The sequence below is a fragment of the Leuresthes tenuis genome, unplaced genomic scaffold (assembly GCF_036924035.1).
Source record: "Leuresthes tenuis unplaced genomic scaffold, fLeuTen1.0.hap1 SCAF_3, whole genome shotgun sequence".
Taxonomy (NCBI): Eukaryota; Metazoa; Chordata; class Actinopteri; order Atheriniformes; family Atherinopsidae; genus Leuresthes; species Leuresthes tenuis.
The window spans coordinates 15,107,013-15,131,593 of record NW_027325357.1 but is presented as its reverse complement, the minus strand read 5'-3'; the positions used below and the strand labels follow the sequence as shown (position 1 = coordinate 15,131,593).

The 24,581-nt window shown below is 38.9% G+C and overlaps 4 protein-coding genes across 7 annotated transcripts in view; 3 read left to right on the top strand and 1 right to left on the bottom strand.

Moving 5' to 3' along the window:
* The window catches only part of LOC140303305 (testis-expressed protein 264), a 36,153-nt gene extending 29,936 nt beyond the window's left edge, over positions 1-6,217 (bottom strand). For both annotated transcript variants that reach the window (XR_011915185.1, XM_072382007.1), the window contains exons 1-2: positions 5,771-6,217; positions 138-356 (exon numbers count right to left, since the gene is read on the bottom strand). Coding sequence is in view for 1 of the 2 variants with exons in the window: in XM_072382007.1 (XP_072238108.1) it covers positions 138-356; positions 5,771-6,028 (477 nt within the window). In the remaining variant the exon portion in view is untranslated. The remainder of the gene's footprint in view (positions 1-137; positions 357-5,770) is intronic.
* Positions 6,218-6,763: 546 nt separating this feature from the next.
* Positions 6,764-8,314, top strand: gpx1a (glutathione peroxidase 1a). Of its 2 annotated transcripts, XM_072382009.1 has the most exons (3): positions 6,764-7,082; positions 7,644-8,000; positions 8,045-8,314. In XM_072382009.1, exons 1-2 carry the CDS (start codon positions 6,858-6,860, stop codon positions 7,992-7,994), a joined length of 576 nt encoding a protein of 191 aa, XP_072238110.1. In that variant the 5' UTR covers positions 6,764-6,857; the 3' UTR covers positions 7,995-8,000; positions 8,045-8,314. The 2 variants fall into 2 exon arrangements, with proteins under 2 accessions (XP_072238110.1, XP_072238109.1); XM_072382008.1 differs by having other exon boundaries at positions 7,644-8,313.
* A 1,333-nt stretch (positions 8,315-9,647) lies between these two features.
* brk1 (BRICK1 subunit of SCAR/WAVE actin nucleating complex) lies at positions 9,648-10,927 on the top strand. The gene is made up of 3 exons (XM_072382019.1): positions 9,648-9,809; positions 10,295-10,377; positions 10,452-10,927. Exons 1-3 carry the CDS (start codon positions 9,692-9,694, stop codon positions 10,476-10,478), a joined length of 228 nt encoding a protein of 75 aa, XP_072238120.1. The 5' UTR covers positions 9,648-9,691; the 3' UTR covers positions 10,479-10,927.
* Positions 10,928-11,657: 730 nt separating this feature from the next.
* On the top strand, positions 11,658-20,839 carry rbm5 (RNA binding motif protein 5). Of its 2 annotated transcripts, none has more exons than XM_072382006.1 (25): positions 11,658-11,796; positions 12,019-12,066; positions 13,390-13,567; positions 13,686-13,844; positions 13,995-14,064; positions 14,473-14,546; positions 15,235-15,318; positions 15,593-15,653; positions 16,303-16,368; positions 16,466-16,626; positions 16,722-16,819; positions 16,996-17,083; positions 17,169-17,237; positions 17,504-17,570; positions 17,937-18,037; positions 18,130-18,268; positions 18,546-18,637; positions 18,729-18,893; positions 19,002-19,142; positions 19,226-19,306; positions 19,448-19,633; positions 19,723-19,797; positions 19,908-20,008; positions 20,146-20,275; positions 20,378-20,839. In XM_072382006.1, exons 2-25 carry the CDS (start codon positions 12,050-12,052, stop codon positions 20,501-20,503), a joined length of 2,529 nt encoding a protein of 842 aa, XP_072238107.1. In that variant the 5' UTR covers positions 11,658-11,796; positions 12,019-12,049; the 3' UTR covers positions 20,504-20,839. The 2 variants fall into 2 exon arrangements, with proteins under 2 accessions (XP_072238107.1, XP_072238106.1); XM_072382005.1 differs by having other exon boundaries at positions 19,223-19,306.
* The last annotated feature ends 3,742 nt before the right edge of the window (positions 20,840-24,581 follow it).

Here is a 24,581-nt window from a genome sequence, read left to right as displayed (position 1 = left end):
ACTCTCACTACGTCACACCTCGAATGTGAATTAAGTTTTTAAACTTTCTTCATCATTTAAGTGAGTAAGAACTGTTTGACAATTTAATCCGTATTTCAAAAATATTAAATACAAAACTCAGCTAAAAGGCCAAATACCTTGATGTAGTGTTCTAGCTGTGGGTAGACTCGTCTCACTCTGAGGAGGCTGGAGAAAAACGTCTTTTGAGGGAATGAGGTAGTGACCACGTGTGTGACTTGGGGTAAGGAAAAGACATTAAATCCCGATGCCTTGTAGCGCTTGAGAAGTTCTTCCTCGGCTTTATTTTCCCCCTCACTCAGAATACTGCCTGCAGCATAACGACATGGTCCACACACCTAGAAAGAAGGGGAAGACATGCTTCGAAATTAAGATGCATGATACAACAGAACATGAGAGCAACATACATTTTTTTCTTTACTCGTTTGAATTTGCAACACATTTCATATCTGCCAACCAAAGCATTGCCACTGAGCCACCTGTCCACCTGCTTGAGACCAGACAACCACGCTGTGAGACGTAGAACTCTAACATTTCATTTCTGAAATGAGAAAAAGGATTCCAACATTACTGCAGAGTGTTGAGCTCGTTAATCAGCAATAACGATAGCATCAGCATGGAAACGCACGATGTCAAACCTGAGAAAACATCTACACCCTGTGGAGGACTTCTCAGCCTTCCAGGCCTTTTTTCAGTATTAGGCAAGTAATCAAATGCATTAAGTCATCATACTTTGGAAAACATGTTTAAAAGTGTAATCTTAATCAGTACAGTTCAACAGGGTAATTAGCTTTTTTTTTTCCCCCTCCAACTTGTCTGCTCACAGTAGCAACAAATCCTTTTTCCAGGTCTCATTATTTCAAAACCCCAAAAGCCTCAAAATCTGACACCACTGGCAGGTAAACACTGACAAAATGAAGTGTTATCTGACCATTTCAGAAGATCCCTCAGGCCTATTCATATATTTGTGCAGCCGCTGATTGCGAAACATTTCGATGTGGTGGACAATCTGAATTCATGCCGCTCAATCTCCCTGAAAAAAGTAGTATCTAAAATGTCTTTTCTCATCAACATTTCCACTGTAAATGACTCTAAAAACAGAGAGCTCGTGTGTTTTTTTGGGATGTAAGCGAGGTGCCAAAGTAAGAGAAAATGTGCTCATTAAATTTAGCTTCATTCTAAGCTTTAGGCAGCACACCAATTATTGCATTTTCCTTCATTTTGAGCACCCTGGTGGCCATTAAAAAGGAAAAGGGAGACACTTTTTTTTTTTTAAATGAATCCTCCAGGGGCAACCAAGACTTTCTCCTGCTGTGCTGGGATGAGTGCCACTGAAGGCTCATGTGATATATAAGATGGAATTATCTCATTTGTTCCCAAAACCTATTAATGCGCTGCTCTCAGGCACTGCGGATGTTTCCGTGAAGGATCCTGTATTTGTCAACACGAAAGACCAATGATGGCAAAAGGTTTTGCACCAACAGCTCCCTGCACAACAAGCCAATCGGTCACACCAGCACACAGAAGTTCTGAGCCAAAGAAAGATATCACATACAGTGTTGCAAAATCAGTCAGGCTTGAGACAAAATTGCAAACCCATGTTATGTGCGTCATTAACTCTTGGCTTAATTGGCTCTGTACAAAAGACTGCTGATAAAAATTAATTTCTTTTCAGATTCTAATGGTTTTTGTTGTTAAGGACAGCACTTGTCAACCTGTGTGACTTGGTGACATTGTGCACATTAGAAATGAGTTTTCACCCAAGAAGTTTAGTTATAATTAGTGAGCCTCGCCAAGTTGTGAATGTACAAATTATTATTCCACAACATTAAATAACCATCTAAATCAACAATGTTCCCCATCACTTAATTCAAAACAGTATAGCTATCAGTGAAGCTGCCAGGATTAAAAGTCAATGCTTCGTCTGGGGAAAAAAAAAATTAAATAAATCAAGTCTATCTGAGACGGATAATAAACATCCCGCAAATTATTTCACTGATCTCACTGTAAATGCCAACAGCGCATCAGAAAACCTTAAATTATAAGGTTATTTCTATGCTGTGGTTGTTTTAGGGCTCAAAGTGGGAAATCAGAGTCAAGTGGATTTATTAAGCAGCTCCAGGCTCCAAATAGGCATCTCCACCGAAGAACAACAGCCACAAGAGCCCGTCTCTGTCCACAGCCTTTGTTTGGCTCATCGAGCCATATTCATTATGACACAAGTGTGATGTCTTTTGATCTTTCTTCAGTACGCCAACAGCTCATCTGAAGCGAAAAGTGGTGAAACTCAACTCAAGGAATCCCGTCCTCTTGTGTCTCACTTGCACAACAGCTGAACTGCCTTTGCCGAGGCGATAGGAAGAAAAAGTGCCAAGCATCTTCTCCGGCATTCCTTATCCACACTCAGATTCTGTGAGGCTTGTTTTCCTTTTGCTTATTTTTCTTTCTGAAAGGACGAGCGCTAAAAAAGGTTGAATCCTTTACCCCAAATAACCAACAATCGACTGACATATTTCTTGCGCGGTCCCTCCTCAAGCTGCCATCTCCACAGCTTTCATCTCAATGTGACACAGACATTGGTCTCTGAAAGTGGGCAAACACATGTCGCTTTGCTGCTTTTCCAGCTTTTTATTCAGACAACCTGTCTCAGGGCCTGTAAACCCTGACCTCAATCACTTACTTGAAGCATCGAGTTTGACAGAATACTATCTGATCTACCCCCATCGTCTCTCTCTGATAATGTTGGACTCAAGAGTTGGACAGCTGAGGAGCAGAGGTGAAGTGGGCACACTGGGTCACAGAAACCCCTTGGCTTTGAAGCCGTAAAGAGGCTGCTGGAGGAGAAGGGTTTAGCGAGTGGAGCCTGTGTGCTAAACCATGAAGGAGCAGACAGATCTGCTCTAGGCCTGTGTCCATGGCAACCATCTCAGGACCAACTCAAGTTCTCGTTGAGGTCTTTTGTTTCTCCAGAGGAAGTGATTAAAGGAGGTAAAAGTGAGAATAAGTGAGAAACACTGAGAACAAAGGATGAGACTAGCCATGCACACACTTATCCTCATCAGCAGCACTTTTGAAGAATCCTTCCCACTGCAAATATCAGTGAACGGAGTCTCCCTATTTAAAACAGCAAATACCAATGCTCCTATGTGAGAGCACTCTCTGGGGCTCCTGATGCAGCCACCGAATACCATCCTAAGGCTCGGACACTAATGAGCTGAGATCATTACGCCAATTATTCCAACTTAGATCAGGACTTGGCTGTGACTGCGCAGAAGAACCACAACCCACTGCTAGCCTAATTGCTGGCTAGAGAAAAAGAGGATGTGCATAACAAAAGGGTTTTGAAGCAGAGCTCGGAGGAGCCCATCACTAAACTCTGGTTACATTCCATCAGGTTGCTGTGGCAGCAGGTTGAAGCAGTGTTACTTAAGTCTGAACTGTTTAGAGTTGGTACACAGCTATTTGCAGATTTCAGAGAGAGAATTTTTTTAAAATAGTAAAGATGAATGTATCCGACATGGATAATGGACAATGTGCCTCAATATCGAATCTGAATGATTTCCCTTTTCTTTGTAATCAAAAGCAGCTTAAAATTAAGGGACTGGAATCAAGCTCCAGTGTGAAAGTGTGAAATCCTTGTGCTTTCTATCTTTTAAAAGACAGAGAACAAGTAGTGGAAATAAGTGGAAGCTAGGCGTGTTCGTGTGTTGGAGGATTTAGGCTAGGAGGCATTTTCAGAGAAGATCAAGAAATTCTTTCAAGTAGAAAAGGACACCCCCTGATCTGGGAGCTCATTCCGCCATCATAGAACCACAAATAAGAACACCCTCGACTGAAGCCGCTTTATGCCGAGGGATCACAGTACAAGACATCAATTTGTTTGGGTCTGACCACTAATACAACTACAAACGACATGTTGCCTCAAGTAAGGGTACAACATGCAAGAGAAAAATCTCAGTTAACAAGGACAAAGCAAGACTCTTACTGACTGCACTCTGCTCCTTTGTGACTTTTGGTCTTGGTTATTGGTGTGTATGCAATCTGTTGGCAGTCTATCAGATTAACCAAGTGAAACTTCATCTCATCAAAAAGAACTACACAAAAAAAGTTCTTTCTATGCACTTAGTAACACGGTTTACCAAATAAACTGCTAACTGAACACATAATAAACTGCCGATTAGGACTTTAAAATAATAATTACAAAGTGGACAACTCCCTCAGCGCCATTTTCAACCTATAGTACAAAACTCAAGCAGCTGATATCATTCATTGGAGAGGATTCAGCGGTTTGGTAAATACTAACTGCAGAAAGAGCTGAGTTCGACCAGCAGCTGGACTCCAACTGTGAGGGTGGATATCTATCATTTCACACAACTGAAATCATATGAAAGAGAAACTGTCATCACTGGATCATTTTGAGGGCATATGACATTGTATATAAAATTGTGCATTCGGTATTAGTTAATGCCATGGCAGAGGCTTATTTCTAAAGGTAGGTCTCTGTTTTACACTCTTGTTACGTGCATCTCCAGTCCCTTTAATCTGCACTCATTTTTTGACAATTCGTGTCAAGATGCCTTTTCTGGTTTCATTCCTTCTGGGTCTGCTAGAGCCTAATGAAAGGACAACGCATGCTGGCTTCGCTTTGAAATATGGGAGTAACCTCAACAATATCTTAGAGACCCCGTAGAGTTTGAAGTATTAAGTATCAGAAGAAAGAAAAAAAAACAGATCCAGCAGCTGTTACGTCCTGCTGCTTATGGATACTAAGATTTTAGGATAAATGAGTCCACACAGGGAACGTTGAAAAAAAAAAAAGAAGGAGAAAACATCTCAGACATGGGTCTAACTGGCTAACTGTGCTGTTAGCAGCCTTCAAGTGATGATTAAAGGAGACAGTGACAGCTTCAGATGCATACCCAGTCTTACCTCTGATCTATCTGGAACAGTTTTACTGGAGTTCACTTTTATTTCATAATCGGTGCCTCGTTTTATTGGAGATTGTTATTTTCATGTTGAGAACAAACTATGCTGGGGTATTTCAGAGGTATACAACTAGATGCAGCACTGAAAATGCTTAATAATAAGGTAAGCCAGTACGCTTACTGTCAGAGGGTGGATTCAGTGTAACCAGCCAGAAAAGTAACGCTAAAGAAATCCAAAGACGCATTCATATAATTACATAGTGTCAGTTGAACAGTAGTAGTTACATGCAAAATATCACATAACTATGACCAGTCAAACGTACATAATGTCTCACTTTAGCAAGTGTTTTTTTTAACCGACAGTTTCCATACAAGAACATACTGCGAATTATTAAATGCATTTGGAAGAACCTGCAACTTCAAATTAAAAATCCATTGTGCTTGGACCATATTTCATGGCATCTAAATACACTAAACATAACACATCTTGAACAGATGTGCAATAATGACGATGCTCTGACTAAAACATAAAAACATGACAACACGAGATACCGCTCACGTGACTGTCCACTGTGAAAAGGAACATTTAAACTACACGAGTAAAACAACAATGACCTCCTCCTGAGAGGGGAGGGATTCTTTCACCTGTGTCCTCTAAAAGAATGACATCACCGCCACCTAGCGGCCAATGGCATTACCTACATTTTCAACACTTGCCTGATTGAAATAACATTCACGAGCAAAGTCCTGAAAGACATTGCTTATCTGTGCTGGGAAAATCCACTCTTCCAAAAGCAATGATGTTTAGTGGACGTGTGCATATTTACCTTTTTGGGATCGTCATAAAACACTCCGATACACGAGAGCTCTGGTCCAACAGAGTGAGCTTCTTTCAAAAGTTCTCTGCAGCTTTTGTAAGGTCCTTCTTTGAATTTGTAGGCGAAAGTTATCTTCTTTATAGGAGGGCAGCCAGTTTGCACAGCAACATCTGTGAAAATCCCCGCACATAAAACATAACCAGCCGCTGTTAAAATCAAAAGCCCCAGCAGGATAATGACCACGCACAGACTAAACCAGTCTGGCATGATAGCTCACCGAAAGCCGGAGCAGGTACCGTTATTCAAATACTTCCGAGTACTCAACAGTGTATTATTTCTTGAAAGAATGTGACACGTTCAAGAATGTGTTTCTGTCATTTTTTAAAAAGTACATGTCCTTCACTAAACTGTTTTTCTTACTAGGGGACAGCGATAAACTACCAGATTACACTTTGAACGGGACTTCCTGGAAGATACCATTCACGCTGACAAAAGGGGGAATGCGTCAAATGAATTTATAAATTCCTTAAAAAGGAAACGTTTCGGTGTTAACATTGTTAGTGACACGGAATCAGTTGAAACTTGAGTTGTTCAGAACAGAATAAGCTTTTCTTTTTTTTTTCTAAATTTGCACCGACCGTTACTGCCTTATAATGTGTATAAATTTGTCTCTTTAATTCTCCCAGTTGTTGGGAATGAGTAGAACCTGAAAAGTGTAAAGCCTTGTTATTGAACAGGAAGTGGTTTATGAAAACATACATGTGCCCTCGTGGGTCTCTCCAGTTAGGTTTTCTTGGCATAATTGCATTATCGTACGGCCCTTAACATTTTTGTACGATGCTCTATGACGATTTCTTTGTTCAAGAAATGCAATAATGAAAGCGGGCACTTTGTTTATCTTTTGATTTATTGTTAATAAATCTATGTTGATGGGGAAAAAATGTTTTTAAGTGTAAATTATGCCAAAAAAATAAAACAAAAGGGGTGTGGTTATGTCTATGCTCCGCCTTAAATAAAAAAGCAAACTTGTTGACAGAAGGAAGTTAAACTCTTCTTAATTTACGAAATCTCCGTCCGAGTCAAAGAACTCATCAAAATGGCTGGGAATCTGAAAAGGTTTTACGATGTGACAGCTAAACTGCTGTCTGGAGAAACCTTTAGTTTTTCTGCTCTGAAGGGGAAGGTTGTCCTGATTGAGAATGTGGCGTCTCTCTGAGGCACAACAACCAGGGATTACACCCAGATGAACGAGCTCCATTCCCGCTACTCTGCCGAGGGACTCGTTATTTTGGGTGTACCCTGCAATCAGTTTGGACATCAGGTAAGCAATGATTCCCTCATTTAGATCGAAACATGTGTCCAAGACTTTAGAACAGCTGAAACGATGGAACATATATTAAACTCCAGTAACTGAAAACCAGCGCACTGCTCAAGACATTCAGCGGGAACACATGTTCTCTGTCTACTTTGATGTTGTCGATCCTCTGCTTCAATTCAGTATACAATGGGCTGTAAATGCTTTTCTACAACTGAAGGTTATCCGTTTAAAATGGTATTGAGCTTTTATTGGAATGTATTCATACAACAAAATGGCATTCCAGGGTGAGTGACCTAATCACGTGTCCAACAAAAAGCTGCTTTAAGCAGTCTTTTAGCGGTGGAATTACCTTTTTTCTCCCCCATCTGAATTGTCCTTGAAGACTAAAACGTTGGTGTACCCAGTATTGAAAAAGTACCACCCAACTGCACTTAAATACACTTAAAGAGCAAATGTATTTACTTTAAACTATTGGCCTCTCTTTGTGATTGTAAACGCAAACCCTGCTCTCTTCACAATATTGCTCCAAATTCATTTAACCATCTTAGTGTATGTGCATTACAGGAGAACTGCAAGAGTGACGAAATCCTAAGATCTCTGAAGTACGTCCGTCCAGGAAATGGCTTTGAACCAAAGTTCCAGCTCCTCGACAAAGTGGATGTGAATGGAGAAGATGCCCACCCCTTGTTTGTGTACCTGAAAGAAAAACTCCCGTTCCCCAGTGATGACTCTCTGGCTCTCATGACTAATCCAAAGTTCATCATCTGGAGTCCAGTGTGTAGGAACGACATATCGTGGAACTTCGAGAAGTTTCTGATCAGTGCTGATGGGGAGCCTTACAAGCGCTACAGCAGAAATTTCCTCACTACTGACATCGAGGCAGATATTAAAGAGCTGCTAAAGAGAATCAAGTAAAGTGTGCTCAAAACTCTGTAAAAGATATCAGCTGTGACCACCCTGGCCACAAAGAATTATCAGTTGACACGCCTATTTAGGCTGTTTCATAATGCTTTACGGGCTCATAGTTTGAGTCAACTACTGCATGCCAAAGATTGGGATATTTCCAGTGCTATACACTATGGTTTTCAGGCTATTTACTTTATGAAGACAACTCTTTTAAATCATTTTGTGAAGGGAGTTTCCGATGAAAATGTAAAAGTTTGACTCTACCACTGTGTATACTGCAAATATCTTCATTTGGTAGACTTAAAAAATAAATAAAAACATGTTCTAACAAGAACTTTTTGTAATTCATATAAAATGCATACAATACACATTTGTCTGTCAAATAGTCTTCTGTGTCTGAAAAACACTGGTCACTTTTGTGGGCAAAACTTCCACAGATGATTGTTCAGGCTCAAAAAAAAGTATTGTTTATGGAATTCTATATAGTGATTTTGACAGGAGCACTTTCAGGTATAAAAAGAGAATCCCAGATAGGCGAAGTCTGAAAAGTTAAAACTAGAATGCAAGGATGAAAATAAACCAGATGCAAAAAAATGCAGCCACCTAGTCTGACATTCTGAGTTTAAAGGAAAGACTCCTGTGGTCTGATGAATGAAAATATCAAATCCCTTGCATTGTGTCATGGCCTAAAAATGAGAAAGACTGGTTTATCAGTATTGTATTTATTGGCCAAGTATGTTAGCGCACACAAGAAATTTGGTTCACTGTTAAAAACAGTATAAAGCTCTTATATACAAACATGCAATATACAGATTATAAACAATACAATATACATACAATGCATTGAATAATGTGCATGAATTATCAGTGTACTGTTAAAAAAGAAAGACGCTATTTCTGGTGATGTTATATGGGGGATATTTGTGCATGTGGTATGAGGAACTTGCATGTCTTTAAAGGCACCATTAATGCTGAACAACATGCACAAGTTTTGGAGTCACAGCTGTGTCTTTAGAGAAGTGCCTTGCCTATTTCAGCTTTCCACTGTACAAGAGTCTGGGTGCAAGAGTGACGTGTTGAGCAAGTTGAAATCCTACAGCAACAAAGAATTCCTTCAAACCGGCTGCAATGGACTCTTGTTCGTTCCCAAATGTTTACATAGCGCGATAAATATGTCCCTCACCTACTGTTTTTTTTTTTTAATGTGTTTGTCAATTAATACATATTTAGAAGGGAATATTTCTGACCGTGCTATAAAATTCAATATTTGATATTTTGTTTTCGTTCTAGCTTCCGTTAAACGTGTAGTTTAAATCGTTCTGTTTTCTCTTAGTTATCCACCACATCCGGACTTCTTTGAAAATGTAGTTGTAGTTCATCAGAAATTGAGCCAATGTACGCTGTTAACCGTGGATTTCCATTAGTATTGATAGTCAGCCTCATACACGGCCTTTCCAGAACAACTGTACGAAAAGAAGAAAAAGGTTTCTTAGGGAAAAAAGAAGCTGCTGACAGGAATATTTAAGTCCCCAGAAATTATAAAAACTTTGGAAAATTATGTATTTGGTTGCAATACATAAACATACACTAAATGTGTTAGTTTACAGATATATTAATAGTAGAAACACCCGTCTATGCTACACTTCCTGGATGACAGCTGGGGTCTGCCCTCTTAGAAGGCTGCGCTAAACAGCAACTCGTCCAACATGGCTGGCCAGGAAGATCCAGTGCAAAGAGAGATTCACCAAGATTGGGCGAATCGAGAGTATATAGAAGTAATTACAAGCAGCATCAAAAAAATTGCTGACTTCCTTAACTCATTTGGTAAGTTTTTAACAAATAGGGATATTGTATACGATTAGCACTGGTGCAGAAAATTTGCGTAGGAATGAGTTAGCTAGCTATACGGCTGCTGCTAGTACTGATGTTGATGTATTAAATGGCCACTCCCAGCTAGCAGTTAGCTCAGTTGTTAGCAGGACGTTTCTTGCATTGTTGAATGGTGGTAAATTGTTGACCGAGTTGCCTCAGCTTGTTGACTGTTTAATTCTATCAAGTGTATATAAATGGTGTATATACAATTTGGATATAAGTTCTAGATTCGACAGCTAACCTGCATGTAGCTGCTAACGCTCGTCTGCTACAATAGGAAGATGATGGAGATGTGAAATTACATTACGTTCTCTGAACAGGTGCCACCGGAGCTGTTAATAATCTTCACGAATGTTGTTATAATTTATACCATTAACAAGATGTGCCACGCTGAACGACATAATTGTAACATTTGTAATGTATCTAAACCCTAACAGATATGTCTTGTCGCTCCCGTCTGGCAACCCTCAATGAGAAGTTGACAGCGTTGGAGAGAAGGATCGAGTACATAGAGGCCAGAGTACGTAAATCAATCAAATCTAATGCGTGCTTCACAGTGATATAACCACTAATGACATGTTTATTTCAATACAGGTGACAAAAGGAGAAACCTTGACCTAGAACTCATCTGTGGAATTCACAACACCCTCGAGCTACCTGTGCATCCTCCACCCTTTTTTTTTGGACTGTGTGTGGGACTCCACCCTCCTCTTTTTGGGACTACGTGGACCATTTTATATTATATGGCAGAGTTTTGTGTTATCTCATTGCACATTTTTATAAAAGATGTGAATCAGTCTTGGGTATCATTTACTCGAGCATCATAATTTAAAAACTAAGACAGCTTCCATAAGTATTGCTTTGAAAAATTATTCCGGAGCTAATGGATTTGCTATCAGCATTATGTATGTGGTGTCATTACCAAATCAGAGATTTATTAAAACGGGGAAAATTCTTGTGTGCCAAGTTAAACAAGTTAATTGTGTAGTCACCTTTATCGAGGACCTGCCTGTACAGTGAACTGTTTGATGTCTCAGAATTTAAATACTGTAATAAACAATCAACAATTACCCTCTCTGTTCCTAATTTTATCAAATTCAGCTTACATGTTGAACTTGACTCAAGCTGCTAGATACCAAAAAGCAGACATAGGCATTCAAAGCTGTGCTAAGCTGAAAACAGTATAATAAAAGACATATTACTATCATATTGTAATTTCATATAATTTATATATATATGTTTGGCTTGATATACAAAGGTCAAGTGTCGTCAATGGCAAAGTTAATACGTTTATATATATATATATTAAGAAGAGGGGATTTTTCAAAGGGTTCAGAGCATTGTGTTCATAGCAAAACTCTGAAATTCTAAATCAATGAGAGTTACCAGAAATAGTTCAATTTATTCCAACTTATAAACCATGAACACTTCAATAGACGCGTGGCTGTTTTCAGCTCTTAAAGGGTAACGCAACACCAATAACAATGATGTTACACAAAAAAGACATTCTGTAAAATGGCGGAAATGGATTTTATATTGTTTTGTACACCCTCAAACAGGCCCTTCAGGCAACATTTCTAGCGCTCCAAATAATGTCAGGTGCCACGTTTTTGTTTATAATTGCCGGAGACAAAATAACCTATTTGTATACGTGACCCAGTTCTTCTGTTATATCGTCCTCAAACAAATATTTTGGACCAACAGCAGTTAAACCGTTGCCTGTAAGGTAAATTCCTTGCAAAAAAAAACAACAAAAAAAAACATCCTACCCATAATGCACCGGGGCCTGTCGCTATGCATCTTGGGATAAAGAAGGTTCTGTCGTCGTAGTGTTTCGGTTAGTCCTTGAACGTGAGATGAATTTTTTTGCCTGCTATTTAGCAAATATTTATTTGAAAAAGTAACAGTTTTCAACATAATTGTCAACATACTTACCCTGGTGAGTTGTTGTAAACCGAAACTGCTTCCAATTTATCGCTGTTATATGTTTTTTTTTTTTTTTGGCTAATGTGGGTTCGGAGTCCATTATGTTTTGCTAACATATGTGTTCAGAGATAATTCGACTATGAATGTTTTCGTGTTTGAACATGCAAACAATAAATATATAACTACTGGACGCAAGTATAACTGCAAACGTTGAATGTAATTCTTTTTCATTTAGAGTTTGCCTGAGTGCAGAGTCCGTCGAAAAAATGGGAGCTGACAAAAGGTGAGCAGTAAACGGAAAGCGCGAACACACCCAGATTGCTCATGGCTGATAGTAGCGTTGTTTTAATGCAAAATGTTATTTCGTAGTCTTGATTTAAACAGTGTTTATGCAAGCGACGTTGTCTGACAGCTCTATTTTGAAGAGGCGCCCTTGTTACTACAAAACGAAAACGTCATAAGGAAGTTACAAAATGGCCTAGGACGTCAACATAAAGATAATATTAATTCACAGTAAACAAAATACGATTTTTCACGCTATGGGATGTTGGTGAAGAGTGATTGATGAGCAAAACTGGTATCTCAGTGCTTTACTCGTTGCTTTAATTCTACGTCGACCCCCACCATGTTTGTTGACAAGTGCTTTGTAACGAAGTTAAATTTCACTCGGGTTTTAGAGTACAAGTAAAGTATAGATAACTTGTTTTTTTTTTTTTGTCATAGATATTAAAGAAACGTGTCAGATTTGCTCCACAAACTCGATTGTTTTGTTTTTCTTAGTACGTCTAGTCATCAGGCTGAAAACAAAGGTGTTTATATAGGAATACTCATTTGATTGGTATTATTTAAATTGTTTCTGTTTAAAGTATTTACTTATATGTACATCTTAGTTATTAGGTTACTAGAAAATTGCATACACTGGTTTTCAATAACAAGATAGTAGTTTGGAGCACCAAAATCAGTATGCGTAGTTTAAACAACGTGGGCAACGATGTGCACTCCTTTACATAGAATGGCATCCTCTTATAGATTAATTTGAAGTTCATCAATAAAATTTTCATATTTGGGTTCTCCAAAAAATATAGCCCTCTGGTATGTTCTTGTTAAGGTATAAAGCTAAATATGACCAACAATACTGTGTATTTACAATAGAGAAAAGTAGAAACCAATTAATATGCTACATCATCATATACTGTGGTTTCAAAGGGAGGAATATCTGTGAAAACACTAACTTTGAACTCAAACATAATCCATTAGTTATTAGTTGATGTCAAGGATAAACAAGACTAATGGAGGTTTAACCCAGACACACTATTCCTTGTCTTGTCTCTTCTTAACTTAAATATGAGAAACTTAAAAATACTTAAAAAGACATTACATCCTAATATTACGTGTGGTGTGGGGATTTGAAAAAAACCCAACAAACTTTTTTGTAGATTGTGCATGAATATGAATTATTAGGATGCTACAAATACATATTTTTGAATTTCTATTAATGATCCACTATACTTGGCAAAGTGCCACTGAATTGTTTAATATAAAGTCCAACAATAGAATAAAAATAGTAGAGGCCTGATTGTATTATTTTCTTTACTCTCCTAAAAAGGATTAGTCGGACGGAACGTAGTGGTAGGTATGGCTCTGACCAGTCCCGTGATGAATCGGAGTGGCGTGACAGGCGTGACCGGGACCAAGAGCGTGACCACAATATGCGTCGTTGGACTGATGAAAGACGTAATGATCGTTACGACGGAGATCGCCGTGGATCAAGAGACAGTCCAGAGGTATTTATTTTAATATCTAGAGGCCATGTTTTTTTTTTGTTTTTGTTTTTTTGTTGGTTTGTTTTATAGAAATAATCTGATGAGATGTTTATATTTTTATCTAATTATTTGTTTTAAGCAAAGGGAGAGGAAACGACGTAACAGTGACAGATCAGAGGATGGTTATCACTCAGATGGTGACTATCAGGAGCAAGATTACAGAAGGGAGCCAGGGGACGAGAAGAAGAGCAAGACAATCATGCTTGGGGGTCTGTCTCCTCATGTTACTGAGGATGATGTAAGTGTTAACGTGTCTTTAACAGATCTGTAACTTCTTAGTGCTTTTGTTCTGATTTGTGTATTCTGCTCATTTTTAAAAAATTAATTTTGCTTCAAAACTTGTGATATCGTGAACCTAATGTTAAAGTACTATCTTTGTGTGGTTTAGATTCGTTTTGCCATAGACCAACTTGAGGGACCCCAGCCAGTGGATGTCAGACTTATGAAAAAGAGAACAGGTGAGAGAGTTGAATGCCGGACCCCTTACCTTCCCCCTAGTCTTTGACCATAGGGCCAATCTGCTTCCATTCAGACCCAGAGAATTCTATCAAATTATAAAACAGATATGAAATGTTGATGCAAGACTTACCGTTTCAGTGCATTTTGGCTCTTTTTAAGGTAAGTGAGGACAACATTAATAGTTAGAAGAAAGTCAATTGACGTGATGCGCACTGTGTGTTTCACACAGTGTGGTTCAATCTGTGGTATTCAGCAGGAATTCTTGCTATGGTAAAACTCTTAAGAAGTGGCCTATTGTGTACCAAACTGGGCCTGGGTTGTGAAGCAGTTTTTGGAAGAGTTTGAATAATATGCCCATGGACTCTTAACTAACACACCTCCCGTCTATATTTGAATGCTGTCTCTAGGTATAAGCCGTGGTTTCGCCTTCGTGGACTTTTATCACTTGCAAGATGCTACCAGATGGATGGAGACCAATCAGGTTGCTTCACAATCGCCAAGTCTAGTTTTAATCTTGGGGATATGGAGAATTAATCCTAAAGGCAACCAGAATGTATTCACTGTGTAGTGTGGAAACTTTACAGAGAATTAACATCTCACGGATTGAATACAAAACAGCAAAACTGTTTAATTTGTTTATAATACAGAGCCCTTTTTTTATGATTTAAGGCTCCCTTGTTTTTAACAGATCGCATTTAGTTACTGCTATTTGAACTGATATTAAAACTGCAGATCTGACTCATTTAACCAGGTCCTCATTTGAGATATGAAAGACATTTTTTTTCTTCTTTTTCTTTGAAGGCCTACCCATCAGTAGATGGATTTTTTTTTTAAATCATTTTTTTCTTTTAGTTCTCTAATTTTTATGGAAATCTATACATGTTTCTTAATATATATATATTTTTTTTCTTTTCCTCAAAGCAATCAAAAATGTCTGTTAGGATCACATTTTACACTCTGGTCCAGCTTAGTCTGGACACGCGGGTCCCAAACACCTAAAGAATCCTCTTTACATCATGCTCACTTATACATCATGTGCCTGTCTTTAACTCAAAGGCTGTTTGTTGGGGGTCCCTCTCCCCATTCTCTCCCTTCCATGACTGCTTGCTCCAATTGATTAGATCATTGCACACCATGAACTTTTGATTGATTTTGTTGTCCTCTTTCAGAAACGTCTGATCATCCAAGGCAAAGTTGTGGACATGCACTACAGTCACCCTAGGAACAAGTATGAAGACTGGCTCTGCAACACTGTAAGTGAATGTTTTGTTTTTATGATCATATTATTGAAGCAATTGTTTTCCAGAACACTGCACACACACTTTTCATAGGCCTGTTAGTTTTACTTTTGGCAGTCCTTTCATTTTGCTTTGTGGTACACCTACATTTGGATAAGTAGTAGAGGTTAGGTTGTGTCTTGGGTAAGTATGGTATGCTGCACCAAAATAAATGGCCTTTTCTCTGAGGCAGCACTGTTCCAGGCTTTAGTAGGTGTGTAATAAAAATGATGTGAACGGTTACTTGCAGTGTGGCCTGTACAATTTCCGGAGGCGGCTGAAGTGCTTCAGGTGTGGAGCAGCCAAAGCTGGTAAGTAGTTTAATCAACAAGAGGCCACCCTGCAGACATCTGGACAGCCTGGGGGCAACAGTGCTGGGAGGCAACGCAAAGTTTGTCTGTTATTAGTTGTGGAGACCTAAGATAATTTGCACTCTTACATGTTTCACTCAGTGAGGTAGATAGAAACTGCTGGAAAGAGAAAAAGCATGCAGTTGGTTGACTTGTAAGCTAGAATTCAGGTGAAACTGAATATATGTAGTTTTTGACATCATCTACCTGATATTTTAAATCTGGACTCATTTTCATTAAGAGTGCTCCTCGTTATCTGCATATTTTCATCCTAATTTATTTGATAAGTGGATAGTTAACTATTTTTGTTAAATTATGTGCCGTTCCTAACAGACAAGTTCAGATTGGTGTGGTTTAAAAGGCATATGATGCACATTTACTAGCAGTGAATCAACTGGAATCAAATCACAATACCTCTTCATCTGAGTTCAACTCTTAACACAGAATGTTGTCTTAAGTAGTTAATAACGTTGCATGATAAATCAAAGGCTTCATACAGCATTTGAATGGCGATCAGAGGACTCATCTTATGCCTCATTTCCAGTTCTTTGATAACATACTTATGAAGTTGATGTTAATGCACCTCTCACTTCTGTGATTTTGTCAACAGAAAGTGAAACCAACAATAACACGGGGGTCTCTGAAACTCAACCCAGTGGGGATTTCTATGGCGACAGTAAGAACTTCTTTCTTTAGATCCAATGTCTCATTTAGTTTGGAGCAAAATATCTGCTTACAGTTGGCTGTTAAATTGAGTCTTTTGTCCCCTACAGCAATCATCCTGAGAAATATAGCTCCTATGACCACCGTGGAGGCCATCTTGACAGCCCTTGCACCATATGCTAATCTGTCATCAAACAACATACGCCTCATTAAGGACAAACAAACAGGCCAGAACAGGGGGTTTGCCTTTGTGCAGTTGTCTTCTCCTCTGGTAAAGAGTCCTTGAACATGTACAGATTACATTTTTGTTTTCTCAAAAAACAAATCATTGTACGACATATGATTTGATGTTGCTACTTTTTACAGGAGGCCTCCCAGCTACTAACCATCTTACAGGGGCTGCAGCCTCCCCTAAAACTGGATGGAAAAACAATTGGGGTGGATTATGCTAAGAGTGCAAGGAAGTGAGTGTTTTGTTTCTTTGTTTTTGTTATGTTTGCCTCCTTTATGCAGGAGCTTTTTTAATTTTATTGGCAGAAGTTGTAAATTTTTCAAGTCCAACCTTTTTTGATAAACGATGTGAAAATTTGTTCATACTGAATTTGGAATAATCGCACTTGTTGCTCTTTGTCTGGGTTAGGGACCTTTTACTGCCTGACGGGAATCGTGTCAGTGCCTTTTCTGTGGCCAGCACAGCCATTGCTGCAGCCCAGTGGTCATCAACCCAGGTAGGCCTATTTTCTGTCAACATCTCATTGTTCACCATCTCCTGGAGTCAATGCCACACACTCATTATCCACTTTACCCTTTCAGGCACAGCAGAGCTCAGATGGAATGTCAGAGTATGCATATCTCCAAGAAGGCTACACTCCACTGTCACAGGTTGGTGAGGAAAATGTGATTGTGTTAACAATTGACTTAAACAGTTGTTGTTTTTATTTGTTGTTGTTGTTTTATCTTCCAATATGTTTGCTAAATGATGCATTGAATATAATGACTCTTTAGTAACATCTAGTGGCAACTTTGGGGGACTATGACAGATTACTGATAATCACGTTACTGACATTGGTTTAACACAGCTGTGACTAAATCTCTGTACCATGATGGATAAAGTCTCACATTTAACACTTGCGATAAATGGTTTGCAGGACTACCAAACATACTACCAGCAAGCAGCAGGTGCTAGCACTTCTCAAGGAAATGGAATTCTAGGAGGTATGTGATGCTCTCACACATACACAGCAATTGTTCATTTGTAGTATTGAAAATTTTACAGAACATTTTATGTAAAAAATAATTCTTCCAGAGCAAGTATTTGCACTAAGGTTAGATTTACACTTTTTCAGGGTGCACTTACATGAAAATATACATTTTTCTTGATACTAGTGCGTAGTGGATTTTGCATCTGTTTGAAATTTAAGGGCTGTTCACATCAGCTCTTCTGCCAGCTTCTGTGTCTCATTAATGATAAAAAAAGACCCTGCTCTCAGAAGCAGCCATCCCAGATTTTTGTGATAATTTAACTTTGTTTACACATTGATGGTAACTTTTAGAAAAACCTGTTTTAATTTCCATTTTTAGCTGCCCCTGGTGTAAAGATTGTTCCAACTGCAGTTGGAGTTGTAATATCACAGAATGCCCAAGTCTACCAACCCCACATAATTGCGCAGCCTGCTGTGCAGGTATGTTCTTTATTATTAGCTTTGTAACTAGACTATTATACACAGATGTAGATGAATGTAACCATCTCTAAATACCATTGTACTAATTGTAGGCATTGTCAATTGCCCAACAACTGGAGGCGAAAGCCCAGACAGGACATCTTTCTGCCATTGATGCTGCAGCTGTGCCAGCTCTTGCTTTAGCTGCTGGTACATTTCCACCCTCTGGACAGATGGTGGACACCAACGCTGGTATGGGTAAACTAAATGTTGTTTCTGACTTCTAATGCTATTGGATGTCTTTTAAAATGTAGAAAAAAGATAACCATGACAAATATGTGGACTATGCAACTATTTGAAACTGCGCTTACCTTTTTTTACATGAGTTTTTATTACTATTCAAGCTTAGTTTGTTTTGAACTCATCAGTTCATAGTCTGACGTCAGATAATAAGACATATATCTCAAGTTAATTGCGTCCCTGATTTTTTTACTCCAGTTGATGTTGACTGTGTTTTCATCATTGACAGCTGTTCCTGATACTTCCACCTATCAGTACGATGAGTCCTCTGGCTACTATTATGACCCTCAAACTGGCCTCTACTATGACCCAAATTCACATGTAGGTAGCACACAGCCACCATGTATGAGTCACCTTTTTGTCATCCTGGTGAGTTGGTACTGTTTTGATGATGTGCTGTTTTTTCTTTTAGTATTACTACAATGCTCAGACCCAGCAGTATCTGTACTGGGACAGTGAGAAACAGACGTACGTACCTGCTTCGTCCAACACGAATGATAAAACGGCAAATGGCAGCAAGGAGCCTAAAGAAGGCAAAGAGAAAAAGGAGAAGCCCAAAAGCAAGACTGCACAACAGGTGCCATGATAAATCCCACATTAATGCACATTGTTTATTAAGCATGTTGAAACGTTTTTGATTGTGACATAGCCCCTGCTCAATCTTAGTCATATGTTTGAACTTCAGATTGCTAAAGACATGGAACGATGGGCTAAAAGTCTCAACAAGCAGAAAGAGAACTTCAGGAGTAGTTTTCAGCCTATTAGTCAAGAGGAGAGGAAGGAGGCAGCAGCTGCTGATGCTGGATACACACTGTTTGAGAAGAAGGTACTTCATAAATATTCCAAAAGTTACGGGACTGCAGGTGTAAGACTTGTGTTTCCTAAATGGATTAACTGTTTTTTCAGCAGACTGGTCTAGACAGACTCACGCTAGAGGTTTCAAGGAGTGTTGAAGAAGAGGCCCCCATCAGTTCAGTCAGCTCTTCTAAGGTGAGTGTTTCCTTTAGCGACAAACCTCCCTATGCAGCGATTATTGTCCCGGGGGTGTTTGAACGCATTCCCCCGCTTTGTCCTATTCTCATCTTATTCATGCTAACAAAGCTTCCCCATTTGTTTCTGTTGTATGTTTAGTGTGGCCTTGTGGCAGCCTACAGTGGAGACAGCGACCCCGAGGAAGGAGGAGCAGAACTCGATGGTGGTGATGGAGGCCAGGACAAGCTGACAGACTGGAAAAAGCTGGCTTGTCTGCTTTGTAGGAGACAGTTTCCCAATAAAGAGAGTTTGATTCGACATCAGCAGCTCTCTGATCTTCACAAGGTATCGTTTAATTTATTGTCTTTATGGAGAAAACCATGAGATCCCTAAATTCTTTGCGATCGATTCATAATTTGTTTGATCTCTCCTAGAAAAATCTGGAAGTTCTCAGAAGAGCCAAAATGAGTGAAGCGGAGCTGGAAGAGTTGGAGAGGAAGGAGACTGAGGTTCAGTTTAACAGTTTAATAACATTTAATCACCCACCTATTCCGACCTTTTTTTTTTTTTTTCTGCTCAGTGCGACTCAAAATTCAATTGTTGCTTTTCCTGTTAATAGCTGAAATACAGGGACAGAGCAGCAGAGAGGAGAGAGAAATATGGCATCCCAGAACCTCCTGTGCCTAAAAAGAAGAAATTTAGCCAGCCAGCACCAACCATGTAAGCCATATATATATATATATATATATATATATATATATATTTTTTTTTTTAATGTGGCTGAATTTGTTCGTTTAGCCTTTTTAAAGTTTTTGTGATAGAAATTTAAAAATGTTTTATTTTCTTTTCATGTGCAGCAACTATGAACAGCCAACTAAAGACGGCCTTACCAGTGATAACATTGGGAACAAAATGCTGCAGGCCATGGGTTGGAAAGCGGGGAAAGGCCTTGGTCGCAACCAGCAAGGCATTACTGCCCCAATTGAGGTATTTGCCGCGGTCACTTTGTGACGTCTTTGTTTATCCAGTGCATCGGTATCAATAACTATAAAGTTCCAGAGTACTAACGTTTGTTGCTTTCCTTCTCAGGCACAGTTGAGAACAAAGGGAGCCGGACTCGGCACTAAAGGCACCAACTACACGCTCTCTCCTTCGGACACCTATAAAGATGCGGTCCGAAAAGCCATGTTTGCTCGTTTCACTGAATTGGAATGAGTTGGCAATCTGAAACTGTTGATGATTTGCTTCTTTTGAGTTGCAGCATCTTGTCTGCATCCCAAGAAGCAAAAGAGACTCAATAATTTTACTCCACGTATGATCAGTGATTATTCTACCACCTGCCAGGAAATGATCTGTAATGTTGGCATACTGACATATTAAGGATATAATTTATGACTTGTACATATGCACAGTGGAATGTCTTTTGTTGTTGGCATAGTTATTTCTTTTTATATTTGATTTACGTTTATTTTTATCTGAACATGTGAAGATTGTACAGTTTATACAAAATCATCTTGTCTTATTGTAAAGAAAATAAATGGCAAGACATGATTTGTCCTGGTCTATGTATTTGATTTCTTACTTACTTTTTTTTTTTTTTTGTGGTGAATCTCGTAAATGTTGTAGAAGTAACATCTACAACATCTCTTAGTGTCTGAATTCAACTAAATGGAATTAAATACTTCAAAGGCCTTCATAGAAGCTGCTTAACAAATTCTGGATCAAACCAGCAACAGAATTATGGAGCCTTTGTAATGGGTGTAATTCCCCTTTAAAGCGTTTGCTCTCATTCCACTGATGCTGTTTGCTACGATCACAGGACAGCCAACATCACATTGCTGTTCTAAAAGTAAGGAATTGTTTGTTTTGATCAAAGATGATGTCCAGGTGAGCGGCACCATCCTCAAGTCATAAGGAGAAAAATACTCCATACTCCATACTGCAAGTAAAGCCAGTCTGGCTGCTGTTTCCAGTGCAGGTTTTTTTTTTTTGACCAGTTTTAATCTTTCTCTTCTGTTGTACTTCACCTCCATATGGCCTCCTTGTAATAAGTGTCAGGGGTTTTGTTACAAAACTCCTGATGACGAAGGATGTGTTGGAAGTCTTCAGCCAAACGGCAGCCTCCGTCGTGAGGTGTCAAAATCCCACAAACTTCCTAAATGTTTTTGGCAGTCCAGTTTTTCAGATGTGATGTTAAAAACCTTTTTCTCTCTTAAAAAAAAAAAAAAAAACAAGAGTTTGCCTGGTTGCTGCAACACTGTAGACTCGTCCTTCAGTACTGACCTCCAGGCTCACCGTACATCTCCATATGGTTCTCATTTCGTTTTGTTGAGGCCGCTGCAAACTGTGTAAGATGTGAAACACATTGATATGACCTTGTGGCATCGGTATTAAAAAAAACATTTTAGTGCCTCTCAAGAGTTCTCAAGCCTCAGAGATGAGTCTCTTATTACATGGTTTTATTTCAGATGAGACGTACCAGAGCCATGGTAGGTCTTGATATCCCTGGGAAGTTCAGTCCTTTTCTTTCTTTTCTTTTTTTTTTAAGAATCTCTGCAAAAGAGGTTTGGTGAAAAAGCAAAGTTAGCACTTTTCTGGGTTAATTGGCCCTTTTTTTTGTGCTGAGATTATTAACAGAATGTGACAATGTTATCGCCTTTGAAATACAGGTTGATCATTTTTTTTGTAATAAATTTAATTTTCTCTTCCTGTACGGAGAGCTCAGAATCCATACACAGAGCATTTCATTAATCCCAGCATGTGTTCGTACTCTGTCTTGTGGCTGTTCCTTTCAGACACTTTACCAAGCTAATATAAACTGGGACATTTCCTCTAGTTCACACCGATGTACAGTGTAAGGATGCTGTAATATGGATATGTGCATGAAGTAATTATACTTCAGGGGTGTTCTCACGCTCATACAAAAGCATTTTTGTCTTCTCTGCTATTTTCACCTAAAACATTTTTGCCTTTCAGCTGAATCAAAACATTTTCAATCTGGTTTATTTAAGGAAACTCACTCTGTCACTGTACATTTAGCTGATGAAGACATTTGTCAAATCATTAGATTGTAAGAAGACCATCACTATTTAGCCCCAAAGACCCCAATTAATCATACTTAGTAATTAAATGAGCTAAGTGCCGGTGTGGCATATCGGTTGGTGTGAAGCATCTTTCAGATAAAGGCTCTTTTTAAAGTTTGGATATTGCCTGTTGTCCATTGTCCAAATAAAAGTTTCACTCACCTGTAAAATCCGCTCCTTGGCGGTGAAGCAGCGTTTGGTTTGCCTGTCTCCCTGCTGGCAGTCCTGACACAATGAAACATAATCCAAAATATCTCTTGGGTAGTTTTTGTGAACCTCAATGTGCCCCCATCCTTTGATAATTTCACCTCTCAGGGAGAAATGTTCTGAAACTTTGTAACATAGATGTAATGTAGCAGCACAGCGGGATTAAGAGTAGAGTTTGTTTTCATATCTCCTTTTGTCTTGTGAGCACTCTGGGTCTGTTCTTCATGGAGTGTCTGCACTCGGGCAAACGCCACACTTACAAAAAAACAGCTAGGCAACAGAACAGAATATAGTAGAGTCATGTACAGCACTGTTGTCTTTAGCCCAAAATTGTGCCTCTCATACAATACCACTTACTTCAAGTCACAGATAGTTATCTTTTTTTTTTCAGGAAAATAAATTATGAGTTGCCTTCAAACATCGAGAGCACATAAATGCATTTGGATCCCCACCGTATGAATTCAAGGGAGCGATCTATATCTAATTTGTATGGAAACAGACAGTAAGTGGAGTCTTTTAAGATAGTGACACATTTAGAACAGTGTTACTTTCTGTTAAACTTCTAGGTTTTTTTTTAAGAGATTGTCTGGTTTTATTTGTCCCTTTATCTGTCTGATTGTTTGTTTTAAATATATGTTCTTCTTTGCACCTTAACTGCAATGGCAAAGCAACAGGAATTCCTTTTTGGCAGCCAAAATATGCCTGTGCAGTTGGCTGCCAGCCTGAAAAGGCTCAGCAAGTTGAGAGTTGTAAATGTATTTCAGAAAATAAATGAGCTGTACCAAAGTGGGAAGTCGAGAGACGAGAAGGCCGCATTTTCGGTCCAACATACAGTAGATTTAATCATAGAAGTGAAGTATCATTATGTGTGTGGAACGTGTGACTCGTATCTTTGAGCTTTCTTTGTTAAAACAGGAAAGGTACTGTGCTGGTGAAAAATTGCCTGACCTCATCTCCAGCTCCCCGTGCTGTATGAGTTCCACTGGTTCTCGATGAACTCAAGCTGGTCCAAAAACAATCTACAGATAGGCTGCTTTTTCAAAATTCCAAAAAAAAGAAGCTCATCTTTTATCTCACATAACAGTCAATGTTTTTATCGTTTGACAGTTCCTTATTTTTAATTACTTTATGGTAAATATTCAATGAACATGTTGCCAAAAATATGACGAAAGCGTTCAACGCTCACCTGTAGTGATGGTGTCAACTTCCTTTAGTCCCAACAAAGCATTGCTCTCAGCTGCAAAATACAGTAAAAAGACAATTAGCAATAACTATCTGTCTTTTTTTTTGGTTGTAGTCCTTAAATATACCCCATTTTGCAACCCCATTTCCTCATACACGCTAAGGAGATCTTCCAGATCTGATTATGACAGCATTTCCTCAGTGTTTCAGTGCTTGATTGATTGATTTGCATCACTGCATCCCAGAACAGTTTTCAGCAAAAAGAATTAGCAGGCCATCGATGTGACACGTGAAATTGCTGCACGAGTAAAGAGGCGACTGCTTGCTAAGAAACTAGCCTTATCAACTTGAATGTGATATAATATGAGCATGTTCTCTATTTTAATTAGGCACCTTTTAGCCGGAGTCAAGCTAAGAGCAGATGCTTTCATCTGATGGCATAGCCTGCTGTGCTTTCCAGCTGGTATAACTATTTTTTCAATCTTCAAATATAGCCACCAATTATCCACCCCTCTATTATCAGAAATGCTTGCATACATGAATCATCTCCGTGGGCATGTTTGATAAAGGTGAAAAATAATGTACTGCTCTCTGGGTAGATTAGGCATTTAATTCATGGTTAGTCGTGCAGCTACAAATAACTAGATGAGCCAAAAATGAATGTGTGCGAGGCACTCAGCTCAGGTGAAAATTGTCTGTCTTTGCTGTGAGGTGAAGATGCTGCAAACATAAGGATTCTCCTGAACGACTCTAAATAAACATCTCAAAATTTAAACCATCCATAAGTGTTGTATATCTGCTTCATCCAATTCAGGTCGAAG